The sequence below is a fragment of the Cryptomeria japonica genome, chromosome 11, assembly GCF_030272615.1.
Source record: "Cryptomeria japonica chromosome 11, Sugi_1.0, whole genome shotgun sequence".
Taxonomy (NCBI): Eukaryota; Viridiplantae; Streptophyta; class Pinopsida; order Cupressales; family Cupressaceae; genus Cryptomeria; species Cryptomeria japonica.
In genome coordinates, this window is record NC_081415.1 from 431532217 (window position 1) to 431546691 (window position 14475).

The following is a 14475-nucleotide window of genomic DNA, read 5'->3' on the forward strand; positions in this document are numbered from 1 at the left end:
ACTTCCCTTAGTGAGGCTTCTCTGAATAAGCTTGTGTCATCTGCAAATTGGGAGTGGGTGAGTCCATCTAGGATTCCCAGTCCCTTCCAACAACCTGATTCCCTCTTCTTGTGAATTAGTCGGCTCAAAGCTTTAGCAATTAGTACAAACAACATTAGGGAGATGGGGTCCCCTTGCCTCAAACCATTAGTGCTTTCAAAAAAACTGAACACCCCTCCATTGACCGCAACAGAGAAGTGCACAAAACTAAGACAAAAACTAATCATTTATCTCTAATTCACATCAAACCCAAACTTCTCCAATACCTCATCAAGAAATTTCCACCATACCTTGTCGTAGGCTTTTAATATATCAAGCTTGATTACCATGGCTTTCATTTTCTTTGTGATTATCGAGTGCAGAACTTCAGCCATGAGTATGATGCTATCCGCGATTTCCCGGCCATGAGTGAAACCATTTTGTTCTTCAGAGATGAGCTTGGGTAGGAGAAGTTTGAGTCTGTTAGCAAAGGCTTTGGTGATTATCTTGTATATTGTGTTGCGCAATGTAATTGGCCTAAATGCTTCCAGTGAATTAGCATCAACCTTCTTTGGATTTACTACCAAGACTGTGTTATTTATTTCTCTTACAAATCTCCCCTTCTTTCTCACATCCTCCAATACTTTCCAAATATCCTCCTTAATAAAGTCTCAACAATTTTGATAAAAATGTGCAGGGAAACCATCCAGTCCCAGGGCTTTATCTGGGTCCAGACCGAAAACAACCATCTTAACTTCCTCCAGTGTGAAGGGAGCCATCGACATAGCGTTGTCTTCTACCGAGACTAGTCTAGGAATAGCCTCCAGTATCTCCTCACTCCCAACTGCAGGATCTCTGAGTTTATCATTGAAAATATCAGAAAAGTATTCAACCGCAACTTGTCCAATTTCAGTCCTATTATGTAGCTTGCGCCCATCCTCCAAGGTAATATTGCTAATATGGTTAAATGCTTGTCTTGCTTTAACAGAGGAGTGGAAATATTTTGTATTTTTATCCCCATCTTTTATCCATAATTCCCTCGCCTTATCCCTCCAGTATATTTCCTCCCTAATGAGTAATTCCGTAAATCTTTCCTTTAGATTTTTCTCATTAATAAAATCCACCTTACTCATCCCTTTATCCATGATTTTCCTGCTTAAATCATCTAATTCCCTTTCAACTCAATCCTTCTCATCAAAGATGTTTTTGAACGTTTCCTTGTTCCACACCTTAATTCTATTTTTTATGAAATTAAGTTTTCTAACTAAACAGAAGCTTGGCGTACCTTTTATGTGCAAGCATTCCTTCCACCATCCATTGATGGTTTCCTTGAGAGAATTTTCTCTCCACCACATGTTCTAGAATTTGAAATAGCCACCCCCTCGATCAATTTCCCAGCCCATTTCCAACATAATGGGAAAATGATCTGATAGACAATAAGGAAGAGTCTTTTCATTGATTGGTATTCCCTCCGCGATCCATTTTGTTCTGGTCAAGAATCTATCCAAATGCTCCACAATATTGGTGAAGCCCATCCTTCTGTTTGTCCAAGTGAACCATCCTTCTGACGGAATACAATCCACAGCCTTAATCCCTTGAATGAAGTCTCCGAATTCCACCATATCCCTGTTGATTTTATTTGTGCCTCCTTTCTTTTCAGATAGGTCCAAAATAGCATTGAAATCACCCCCTAGAATATAATTGTTAGTTCCAAAATTTCTGATTTGTTCGCTTAGCTCCTCCTGTAATAAACGTTTCTCTTGTGAATAAATCAGCCCGTATATGTTCCAAATTGCAAAAAACATGGCTGAGAATTTGCATTGTACATGTGCTGAGATCCAATGTTTGCTTTTACCTATATTAGTTATATTGACTGTGTTTGGATTCCATAGAAGTCCCAAACCTCCTGATGACCTCTCTGCAGCCTGAAAAGAACCAATCCAGTTTCTACAATACTTAATGAACTTTTACCCATCCGCGATTCCGCATTTTGTTTCTTGAAGAAAGACTATGTCGCAGATTGCATTGCCAAGATGGTGTTTCACCATCCTATGCTTGTCAAGGGCCCCTAGACCCCTGACATTCCAGCTAAGGATCCTCATTGATTCCCAAGGGAGCCTTGAGCTCCCTTGGTACTCTTCCTTTTGAGAAACTCTGACACACTCATCAATCCCTTTCCGATTGCCTCCTCCTCCCTTTTGTGTTTGTTTGTTTTCCTACCTTTGTTACCCTTCCCCTGCCGTCCTTCCATCGGTATCAATTGTTCAATATGCCTTATCTCTGCGATATCAATTTCGTCATCCCCATCTTCCTCCTCAGACTCTCCAAAAACCTCAGGTATATGATCCAAGACTTTATCATCTGTAGATAAAGCACAACTCCCATTGGTTATCTGCGGGATTTTAATTGTGTCATCCTTAGCTAAATTACCTTCTCCCATATTCACCTCAGGTTGCGAGCTACAATTACCTTCACCTACCATATTTGTGTCAATCTCTGAACTCTGATTTTGAAAGACCTTTATTGAGTCCTTCTGATTCTCTTCTACCAATTGTTTAGGTCTCCACACCTTGTTGTCTTGGGCTCTTTTCCTGCAATTTACCGTTGGGTGATTCCGTAGTCCACAATTCAGGTAAAATACTTTGTCCTCCTCAATTTCTACCGTCTGAATCCAATCTTTACCATGGGCAATTAATCTAATTTCAGGCGGAATTTCTCTAACAATAGCTAATTGAAGTCTAGCATATAGGTATGAGTCCCCCTCCGCAATTTCAGTATTGATGTCTATTAGGGTTCCCAAGGATTGACTGATTTTGTTTAATGCTTCTTCCGCCAATACTCCATGGGTAGATTGTTCAAACGGATCCATACCGGTTTTTCATATGGCTTTGTGATCAAGGGATTAAAGTTCCTATGCCATCTTTCGATGTATAGCGGGGCTGAATCCATAAACCAGACTCCCCCTTCCAGTATTTTCTTCCTTTCTTCCTCCGTTGCGAAGATTACAATGAAAAATCCGCGTGGAAGGAATTTCATGATTTGAGGGGTTTTCCAATTTTCTTCAATCCATTTGCCAATTTTTTTTCCTTTCCATCCTCGGGCCTATGAATCTGCAAATTATTCTGAGATCCTTCAAATATTCTAAATCCACCTCAATTTCTTCAGAAACGTCTATGGTTTGTATTTCTCTGCCGATTCTGAACCTCGCATTCTCCTCCTTGTCGCCATTTTCGCAGCCCTACGGTTTGTTGCTCGCACCTGCCATTTTTTAAATGTTATTTTTATATTTGTTTAATTAACCTAAATTAAGCTATTTTTCCATTATAGCTTACTTGTAGAAGTTCAAATCTTCTCTTTTTAAGACTAGTGTTTCATTCTCTCTTAAAGATGTTGCTTTGGGACCCAACTATTTTGGCTCCAAAATGGCAATACTATATGCATAATACGTAAACTAGTCGCACATTTTACACCATAGATTTTGCAAACATGTGCTATCATGTGCTATAATTGACTAACATATCAATAACATACGGTTTGACCATTTTAGAGCCCGGCTTTGTTGTAAAAAAAAAATAGTACTTAGGTAGTGCCTTGTTAAAAATCGTGGCTTTGTCATGTGCGCAAATTAAATGTAACGGCCCAAGAAGTATGGCGGGTATGAAAAAACTTAGCAAGGCCCTTCAAAAATGTCTGTCCAGAAAGGTCCATGAAGCCCTGACTCAGCTTTTAGCAGATGAATTATAATATGAAGTGGAGGAACGACCTAACATCATTACTTAAAAATTTTCTCCAGCAATAAAATAGCAAACATAAATTTCTTTCATAACTAAAATGGTTTACAGAGGCCTCTGTGCATGTAAATTGGCTAAGGTGGACAATGGCAATGCAAAATAGATTTCCCAGCACAGGATGTTGCATCTTTTGCCTGGCTGCGAGTAGTTATTTTTCAGTGGCACTTGCTATTTTGCTCTTCATATTGTCTTTTGGACGCTCACCAACATATGATCTTCAGACTAATCACATCAGTGCCACGGAGCATAATGTGGTAAGTTACAGCATTTTCGGGCTTAGAACGCATATCTTTTGATAATCGCAACTCGCAAGTCAAACAGTAAATGATCACTTGTAAATATTTTTTTCACTTTGTTTAATCGAAGATGATATTTTATGGGGTTTGAACTGTACTCAATACCCATTATGTACAGTCAACTCCTCTGATATTTTACACCAATCTGCACAGCAGTTAGGGGTGCGCCCAAACAGTTCTGAACTTTTGCTTACAAGTGTTCCACCATACTGCTAGACCACATTCCAACTGTCTGCTAGAGATTTATTATTATTTGTGTATTTCAATTGGTTGGTTATTTTTACATGTTTGCCTTCTTTATATCCAAAACGTTATTTTTAACGGAGTTATTTTGACTATACCTATGACTGTCCTGAGATTTAAGATGCATACGTATTCATTTATGGGAGGGAAACGTCGTGTTTGATGCTATTTATTTTTAATTTCTTCCTCAGGAATTTTTTAGCGCCGCTAAGGAAATTCAGTACTTTGATCTTCCGGATTTTTGCTTTTCTTGCAATGGAATGAATGGTCCTTTTGTTGGGTGTAGCATATAAATCTTTCTGATTGGCCTGGGCAGTTATAACAACGTGAGATCGGATCTGTAGAGAGGCTGTCATTGTTTTTCAGTTCTCCCCGTGTACTTGGACCATTGGGCCTCGATGATCGCATTGGCCCTCTACGTGTTACAACAAGACAACTTAAGATTCAAGGAGATTAACTGGTTATAGAATGACAATTCCATTTCGAGAGTTGATTGCCCGTTTAAATAATGAAGTTGAAAGAAAACGCCTAATGCATATACTAACCTTGAAAATATACTCTTTGACCCTAAGATATCACTATAGAAAAATGAAAGCATGTAGAGTTCGCATTTCACCATTCACTATAATCCACAAGCAGCGTGCAATAATCAGGAGCATACACACCATAATAACTAAAGCAGTCGTATATCCGTTGCAAGTAATCATAAGGTAGAAATCTTTAAATGCTTTCATAGCTTTATTATCAATCTTTTTACCAATCTAGCAATGTACAAGAATCAGGAGCATATGCACCATAATAACTAAAACATTCATAAATCTTTTGCAAGTACATTATAAGGTAGAAATTATTAAATGCTTTTATAGCTTTACTATCAATCTATAAACATGGTTCATGATCTCTTTATATGCCGAGCGATCCTAGTTCTTAGTAGGAATCAAAGTAGAGTCAAGAGACCTGATTCCAAGCCTACAACAATCAGTCAGGGTAACCAGGTATTATATAACAGAAGTACAGAATGAGTCATAGGAACATGACCCAGGGAACCCCTTATCTCTTCATTCATTACCAATTGACTTTAAGCACATTCACATAAATTGGTGTACTAGAAGGATGACTGCAAGTTCACATCAGAGCCATCTAGCTACCATGGTTAGCATGTTTCAGTAGAATTATAACTTCTAAGTTAGATCAGATCATTAATGAACTTCATGAAACAACCAAGTATTGTAGAACATGTATTTTGCTATGAAAGTCCTTAAGAAAACTTTCAGAGGGCTACAAAAGAGCTCAGCATTATCCAATCATGGTAGACCGAGTCAATGACAAGGAACAACAATGTGCCGTCATTGTTCAGTACAATCCAGTCAAGAGAGTTACACTAGCTCTAGTTGCTGCTTAAGGTTAAAATACACATCACAGTGCTATAACAATCCCCAAAGGCAAGGCCTAGAATAGCTTTAGTTACAGCAAGATATATATATAAATTCTCCTACAGAAGTACAGAAGAAGTATCAAAGGCCAAGAGAGTAGTCAAATTCTCAGAATATCCTAGCCCTGTCCACCAAAAAGACAAGAAATCATGGAGTATGAAGTCAAATCCTGCAAAACATATTATTGCAAAGGCCAAAATGGTGATGGCTCCTTCTTATGGTAACATTTTTGTAGATTCCCTTTAACTACACACAGGTGTTGCCCCATTGCTGTGTTGCTTGCTGCAGTAACTGGATTTATTCATGGTAAGTAGAGTAGTCTCTACTTCTGCAATATCTGCTGGGATTTGAATAGAATTTGTTACTTTCATAGCCTCTGTCAATATGCCATCACATGCGCCAATTGCAAACTGATCACATCTCTCAATTGTTTTATTTGTGCTTGCAATCTTTCTTGCTGATATTTGTAATGAAGGGTTTAAGTTGTAGCTGAACATTCCCATCTAAATCCCACATTGCATCATATGTGGTAGATGTTTGCATGATTTGATTCCCTATATTCTCTGTTTGAATTTTTAAGGCTTTGGTGAAGGCCAGCCATCCAAGGCAAAACTGGTAGAGTATGTTAATATTATTTGTAGTAGTTTGCATGTTCCACACCTCAACCTCTAGTCTGGTATGTGTGGCGATACATTTCCTCCTTATTTCTTCAATTTATCGCTTCTCTACTTCTGTTAATAGTTTCTACATGATGGCCTTTTTTTGATTTTGAACTTCATTCAGCATCCCATCTGTTAGTTGTCTTATTTGCTGGGCCAATGGAGCTGAGGTGTCTCTGCTAATATGGAGTACTTGTGTGTTAATGGTGGTGATGGAGTATTCAATATTATCTACAATGTCCACGTGCTGCTTCAAAATGCCCTCTCTTGCAGTTGTATGTAATATATCTGCGAGTTGAAATTTCTGAAGAGGAGGGATTTGTGAGACGTTGAACCAAGATCCAAAAGTAGAGAGGAGAAGTAGTGCTAATGCAATCATCAATTCTATCTGCTTTTACTGTGCCAAAAATTCCTTAATTGTTTGCATGGGGTTCATTGGAGAAGGTGGGGAGATCAAAATCCATTTTGGTGGGGTCGCTGCTTCACTGCTCATTGATTTGCCTTTATGCTTGGCACCGACTCTTCTCTGCATGATTGTTCTCCTTGTATGTCTTTCAAGGTCTCTTCATCCCCTACAGTATTCTGTGAGGTCTCCTGTTGGCCTTCTACCTGTTCTTTTTCTTCTTCCAATAATATGTTAAAAGCTCTTTGTATTGTTTCTTGTTTTACCATTCTTTTGCTTCCTCAGCCTAGGATAGGAGATTGTTCACTCTCTATATTGACCTGAGTTCCATTGTTTGTGATTGGGTTAGCTTGGCTCTTCTCTCTGGAGAGAGATTTACAGCAATTTCTTTGAGGAACTCCTTTCTCAAATTCTCTTCTAATTACACTGCCTTTTCCCTTTTTTATTTTATTACTGTAACTAGGTCATCTGTGACGCCTTCGATAATTTTTGTCATTGTGTGTGGGGTACCAGATATGTAGTTTATCATTGCTTTCTCAACTACTTGCTTATTCTCCTTACTTATCAATGGATACATCTGTGATGTGTTCAAAGGTAGCCCATGAGTGAATTGTGATCTGTACAGCCTATTTGCATCCACTATTTTTCTTCTCTTGCTTTGTTTTGAGCCTTGTGAGGTTATCTCTATTTGGTGGTGTCTCCTTTGAAGTCTTTTGTTTTTTCCTGTTGATTTTTTCTCTTTCCTTATCTTCTTGTTTTGCCACAACTTGATTGTATTGCCTTTTTGCATTTTGTTTTTTCTTTGATTGCAATAGTTCCCCTTTCTTTTTCTTCATTGCTCATTTGCAAAAGTGCTTCTGTGGCCTTCCTCATTGGTGATACTTGTCTTCCTTGTCGTGGTGATGTAGTGGCCAATTTTATTCTTGTAATAATCTTTAGCTAGGATGTCTAGTACGGTCCCCTGGCCCCTTGGTACCAGTCCGGTTCAAACTAGGTCCAGGTTTGGGGCCAGTCTGCCTGTGGGTTTGGACAGGGTCCATGATCACGGTGGCCGGTTTGAACCAGATGGACCAGGTTTGAACCTGGGCGGACTTGGGTGAATTTTGATGGACCATGCGTGAACTCGGCCGGAAAAGTGCTGGCAAACACAATTTTTTTTGCGAATTCAATAAAAAATTGACATCTACAACCCTAAAAAGTGGTTTTAAAATGACTTATGTTGGGTTTTATGCTTCATTTGCTGTGCAAATACATTGTTTTCTCTTGAGCTGGAGCAAATAGTTGGTTGAGCAAAAGTTTGGTTGAGTTAGAGGGAGTTGGAAGATTGATTTGTGAAGCTTGATCAAGTATTTGTGCTTCATTCCTACTCCTTTGCAAACTTCTATTGAGTGAAAGAGGTAAGTTTTTTTCATTTTATTTTTATTTTTGTTTAAGTTTTTTAAATTTTTTCATTTCTCTTTAATTCATAATTGTCCAAAAGATCTACCTTTTTCTTTTTTTCCATTATCTTGTTTTTTATTTTGAATGTGTATAAAATTTCTTGCCATAGGAACTACAATGGCATCTACCTTTTCCTCCATAGGCAATAATCAACAACAACCAAATTTTGATACTCCTTTGTGGAAGTATGTTGATATTATAAGACCCCTTCCAGGAGGTGGGGGATTCTATTGGAAATGTCGGGGTTGTGATAAAGAGAGGAATAGTTCATATTTTCGGGTGGCAGGCCATTTGTGTGGAATACCTGGAAGCGAGTCAAGAAATGCCCTGGAAAAAAAATGCTCCTATACCAAATGACACAGTCTTAAAATATATCATGGAGCATGAAGAAGCAAAAGAGAGAGAAGCACGTAGAAAAAACATGCCCATTAAAAAAAATCAAAGGGAATGCAACCCCCATCTTTGAATATTGTGATAGAAGACCACCCCTTTTATACTACTGCAATTGAGCCTGACACTGAAACTCAAGCACCCATTCCATGCAAAAGAAATGGACCTTTGGAAACTTCATTTCAAAATGAGAGTTGGGATATTGCTTACCAAGATATAGCAAGATGCATATATGCAAATGGGTTGCCTTCTAGTGTTGTTCGCTCCCCATATTGGAAGAAGATGTTGAGAAGTGTCAATGAAACTCCAAAAGGGTATAAGGGCCCAGTTATGAGAAGATACACAACACCTTGTTGGAAAGAGAGGTCAAGGGGGTTAAGGATGCTTTGAAGTCCATAAGGGATTCGTGGATTGAGATAGGGGTATCCATTGTTTCAGATGGGTGGAAAGATTCAAGAAACTATCCCTTGATCAATGTCATAGCGGTGTCCTCTAATGGGGCAATGTTTTTGAAATCCGTGGATTGTGAGGGGCAAGTAAAAGATAGGCAATTTATTGCTGATATTCTCATCTCTTCCATTGAGATAGTGGGACCTAAAAACGTTGTTCAAGTCATAACAGACAATGCAAAAAATTGTAGAGCTGCTGGTTTGTTGGTTGAAGAGCGATATCAACCTATCTTTTGGACTCCTTGTGCGGTCCACTCATTCAATCTTATGCTACAAAAGATTGGGAATAAAATTAGGTGGATCAAAGAGGTGAATGCAAAGGCTGAGGACATCCATATGTTCATCACAAACCTTCCACATGTCTGAAGGAATTTTTAGATTATTTTCAAATTTGGAGCTATTGAAGGTAAATGAACTTGAAGTAGTAATTTAATTAAAAAAAATTAAAATTAGTATTTTACTTTTTGATTTTCATAATTTGATTGTGTAATGCCAATGTGTATTCTTTTTACATGTTTGTCTCTATTTATTTGGTTTTTTTTTTCTGTAATTTCTATTATAGGTTGCTGAGACCCGTTTTGCATTTAACTTAATTGTCTTGAGACAACTTGTGAAAGTGAAAGCGACACTTTGCAATATGGCGATCAGCAATAATTGGTCTATATGAAAGCAAAGCAGCATTGAGAGGGCAGCAAAAATTAGGCTAAGGATATTGGATGATTCATGGTGGGAAAATGTGGAGTATCTCCTTCCCTTCACCAAGCCCATTATGGGCTTGTTTCGCTAAACTGACATGGATAGGCCTTGCATTGGAGAGGTGTATGATGGCATCGACTCACTGCTTGAGAAGATGAAAAAAATCATAAATGACAAAGAGCAAGACCCTAAGGAGACCTTCTTCAAACAATTGCAAGCAATTGTTGTTGAACGATGGAATCAAGATGACCACTCCTCTACATCTTCTTGCCTATGCATTGACACCAAAATATTATAGCAAACAATATCTTGATATGTTGGGAAGGCTTCCACCATATAGAGACTTAGAAGTGTCTGATGGGTACAAGGCAACATCCTTAGACTCTTTCCTAATGATGATATGCAAGATTTGATTTCAGATGAGTTCATAGAGTTTGTGAATGCAAGAGGCCTAAGTATTGACGCTCTTCATCATTGATTTAAGAAGGATGCTCATAGTTGGTGGTACCTCCATGGCCAACGATTCCAATTGCTGTAGCCCCTCGCAATCAAAATTATATCACAAGTTTTATATATAATTTTAATTTACTTTGTCTTCATAGATTGCTAGTAATTTGATAACTTTAATAATTTAGTTTTAACTTTGTCTTGTCTTCATAGGTTGCTAGTTCATTTGCATCAGAAAGAAATTGGAGCACATATTCTTTCATCCACTTAGTAAAGCGCAATAGGTTGCAATCAAAAAGAGAGGAGAACTTGCATCTCCTTTCACACAAGTAGAATGAATACAAAGAAGGGTAGTCAAAGATGTGGGATATGAATGCAGAGCATATGGACTTGGATGCTTCCACTTCTTAGCTTGCAGTTGCTACATTGGAGGACTTGGATAGTGAGAATGTTATTGGTGCAACTGATCCCATTGGCCTTGGCAGTATTTGTGAATCAATTAATGCCATTGAAGATGAAGAAGAAGAAAAAGAAGAAGAAGAATCCATTAGATGGCTTAAACTTAGTATAAAGTTCCAATTGTTGCAATTTGAATTTTGAAACAATGATACTTGAACATGATATTATCATTTTAATATTTTGATGTTGAACTTGAAGTATATGATGCTATGATGGTATGATCATGATGGTATGATTACAAGTTTATGATGTTTTTGTTGTTTATCTGATATTATGTGACATTCTACTCTTAATTCATGCTTAATGAAACGAAACCCCATTTCAAAATTTTGCCGTACTGGCGAATCGGTTCTTCGAACCCGACTTGAAATGGCAACCTAGATCTTTAGTGATCTCCTTTCTAGTTCTTCTTTCCCTAGGGCCTCGTGTTTTAGAATCTCTAATATCAAATCTTGAGGATTCTGATTTGAGATGCTCAGATTGCCACACATGTGATTGATTGTTTCCGTTGAGATTGGAGAATCAAAGACCTCTATAATTGTTAGCAGTTTTGGGTCTATTGCAATACCCTATTTTTGATGTAGCTTCTGCTTTTTCTTGTCTAGATGTTTTGCTGCTTGTTGCTTTTGTTGCTTGTCATTGAACTCTTTGTAGGTGCCAAAGCTTTTTGCATTGGGATCCTTTAGTAGGGCCAAGAGTACTTTGCATTAGTGTCTGCGAGCACATCATCTACCTCATATGGTAACTGTGGTACCAAGGATATGTGTGGCTATATTGTTTCCATGCCGACATGGTCTTAATCCCAAACAAAGGTAATATCATTTACATAGTTTTGGACCATGGTGTATGGAATGCAGTCTCTGTTTTGCATTTTGATCGTAGAAATCCTTAAAGAATCCCCATACACCTCATTGTATGATGTAGCATTTTTAAAATGATCAACATGTGCATTGATTTAAGCTACAACCGGAATATTTGTGTGCACACCTTAAGAATTTATATATTTTCTCCATAAAATATAATGCTAGACAAATGATAAGAGATCCATACCTAAATTGTCACCAGTCACTTTCGTTTGTTCAAGTGATGTTCTCCTAGAGTTGTTATAATAGGGCCTCGTACAAGTTGAACTCCTTCCCTTGTACTATCATTTATATGCAGTAAGTATTGACATGTAAATTGTAGAGCCCTCCATAATTGTGTAGTAGATTTTGTATGCAATGCCCATTGTTGCATATCTTCTTGTGGGGTCTGTGATTTCTTCTATCACAAGATTTTTTTCATCTAATGTAGCTCACATTAACTCTGTGATGTTATTGCTTGTGTTCTTTTTAGAAGGAAGTTCATGCTCACCTGTGACCACATGGATAGCCTCCTTTGTGATGTAATGGGATGGTTTGAGGTACGTATAATCACAACGGATGTGGCTAAAAATGATTATATCCAACCCTCCATGCAAAACCAAGGAAATCCTTTCATATGTCTAGCTTAAACTTCTCTAATTGATTGTATTGTGACAAATACTCTTGTTTACCTTCCTTCAAGAGTGATCTTTGAAGTGGCTTTGTTAGGACTTAATGTTATTAGGGGTCATACCCTTATAACATTTATATATTGTTCTAATATAAGGTTGTAAAACCTTATATATTATATGCTTTATTAAGTATATCCCTTTTGAAATAATTATAATTTAATAACTATTAGATTATTAATTATTATGAATGGGGGTTATTGAAAAGGTGTGACTAGTGAAGCCACCCTTCCTCCTATATTAAGGAGGTTTTCTCTTATTTGAGAGGTTTGTGAATCTGGAGATTTTATAGTCAGTTATATCACTATGCATATAAGGTATTATGGGCCATGTGGAAGTAAGGAGAAGTATCCCTAGTTTTAGCCTATTTATGATAGACTATATTTTGTAAGTGTTCTGATAAAATGATGTTTTATGAGTTTTTTTACTTGAAAGGGTTTCCCCCATGTATATCTTGTGTAATGTGTATATTTATGCATGCATGATTCTCATTTCATTTATTTTATATTTTGTTTATAATGATTAGTATCCTAAGATCCTAAATTCTAACAGGCTCAATTGTGGTGTGATCAATCTCTTTCATTGTTGTATGGATATATTTACATACATCCTTCAAGTACATGATGTGGGCTAGTATATTAGAGAAAGTGCCATCTAGATCTACCTCCATTGATTTGAACAGGTATTTCTTGTATTTAAGGCGTGGTTTATGTTGAGCATCCACAAGAATTGGGTCAACAAGTTTTTTGCCTTTGTTCTTATTCTTCGACTCGCTAAACAATCCACAAATGGACCATCCCTAGCTCACTACTCTTCCTTGCTCAATTGGATTGTACACACATTGCTTGCATCTTGCTATGATTTCTAGTTTATGCAATTCATTTCTATTTTTCTTATGCACACTTTGAACATTTTACAAGATGGCATGTTTATATAAGTTAGCAATGGCGAAATCTATTTTTAATGCATTCAACTATTGTGTTTTCTTTCCATTTTGATTGTTGTAATTTCTTACGTGGTCTTCGATCCATTTAGAAACAATTGCATTTTATTGGTTTACTACTATTGTACAATATTATACATATTGATACATAAGAATCCCTGTATGTCCAATGATTTAGGCACATCATCAATACCATGATAAACCAAATAGTAATCAGAAGTACCTCACAAATATCTAAACACCCGCTTAACAAAAGTTCAATGCTCTTTACCAGGATTAGACATAAACTTGCTCAAAACTCCCACTGCTTGGGCTATATCTGGTCTAGTGCAAACCATTGCATACATCAAACTCCCAATGACATTAGCACAAGGAACCTTAGACATATTCACACAATCATCATCATAACTCTGACACATGTCTAAACTCAACTCAGTACGAACTGGAAAAGGAATACTAACTGGCTTACAATCATACATATTAAACCTCTACAAAATAGTATCAACATGCTTACTCTGGCTTAACCAAAGCTTTTTGTGAGCCCGTTCTTTGCTAATCTCCATCTCAAGAATATTTTTTGCAGCCCCCAAGTCTTTCATATCAAATGTGCCAGGAAGTTGAGCCTTGAGTTCTCTAATCATCACCTGTTGTTACCCATAAACATGTTGTCAACATACAAGACAATGATTAGCATTTAATATCAATAACCTTAATATAAACACAATGATCTTCCCCACTCCTCTTATAACCCAACTTCAATACAAAAGTATCAAACTTCTGGTATCGCATCTTGGGTGACTATTTCAAACCATACAAAGATCTCTTTAACCTACAAACCATTTGTTCTTTCCCTTTCACAACAAAATTGTCAGGCTGTTGCATATAAATCTCTTCCTCAAGATTCCCATTCAAGAAAGTAGTTGTTTTAATATCCATTTGTCCTATTACAAAATCATAGGCAGTAGCAATAGGCGCTAGGAATCTAATAGAAGTTAATTTTGCAACAAGAGAGAAAATTTCACCAAAATCAAATCCCTCTCTCTAGGAGTAGCCCTTGGCCACTAGTCTGGCCTTGTACCACTCTAACTGTCTGTCTAGTCCAAACTTCTTTTTAAATACCCACTTGCATCCAATGGGCTTCTTTCCTTTAGGCAAACTTACAAGATCCCAGGTGTCACAACTGTTTAAGGCCATCATCTCCTCCTGCATGGCCGACATCCAAGACTCACTTTCCTCCGAAGAGACAACCTTCTTGAAAGATCTAGGCTCATTGTCAG

At 37.4% G+C, this 14475-nt stretch overlaps 1 protein-coding gene across 2 annotated transcripts in view; it reads left to right on the forward strand.

The window, feature by feature from the left end:
- Positions 1-3625: 3625 nt before the first annotated feature.
- The window catches only part of LOC131073663 (O-fucosyltransferase 38), a 70317-nt gene continuing 59467 nt past the window's right edge, over positions 3626-14475 (forward strand). For both annotated transcript variants that reach the window (XM_058010166.2, XM_058010167.2), the window contains exon 1: positions 3626-4063. In XM_058010166.2, coding sequence (XP_057866149.1) covers positions 3896-4063 — 168 coding nt within the window. In that variant the 5' untranslated portion in view covers positions 3626-3895. The remainder of the gene's footprint in view (positions 4064-14475) is intronic.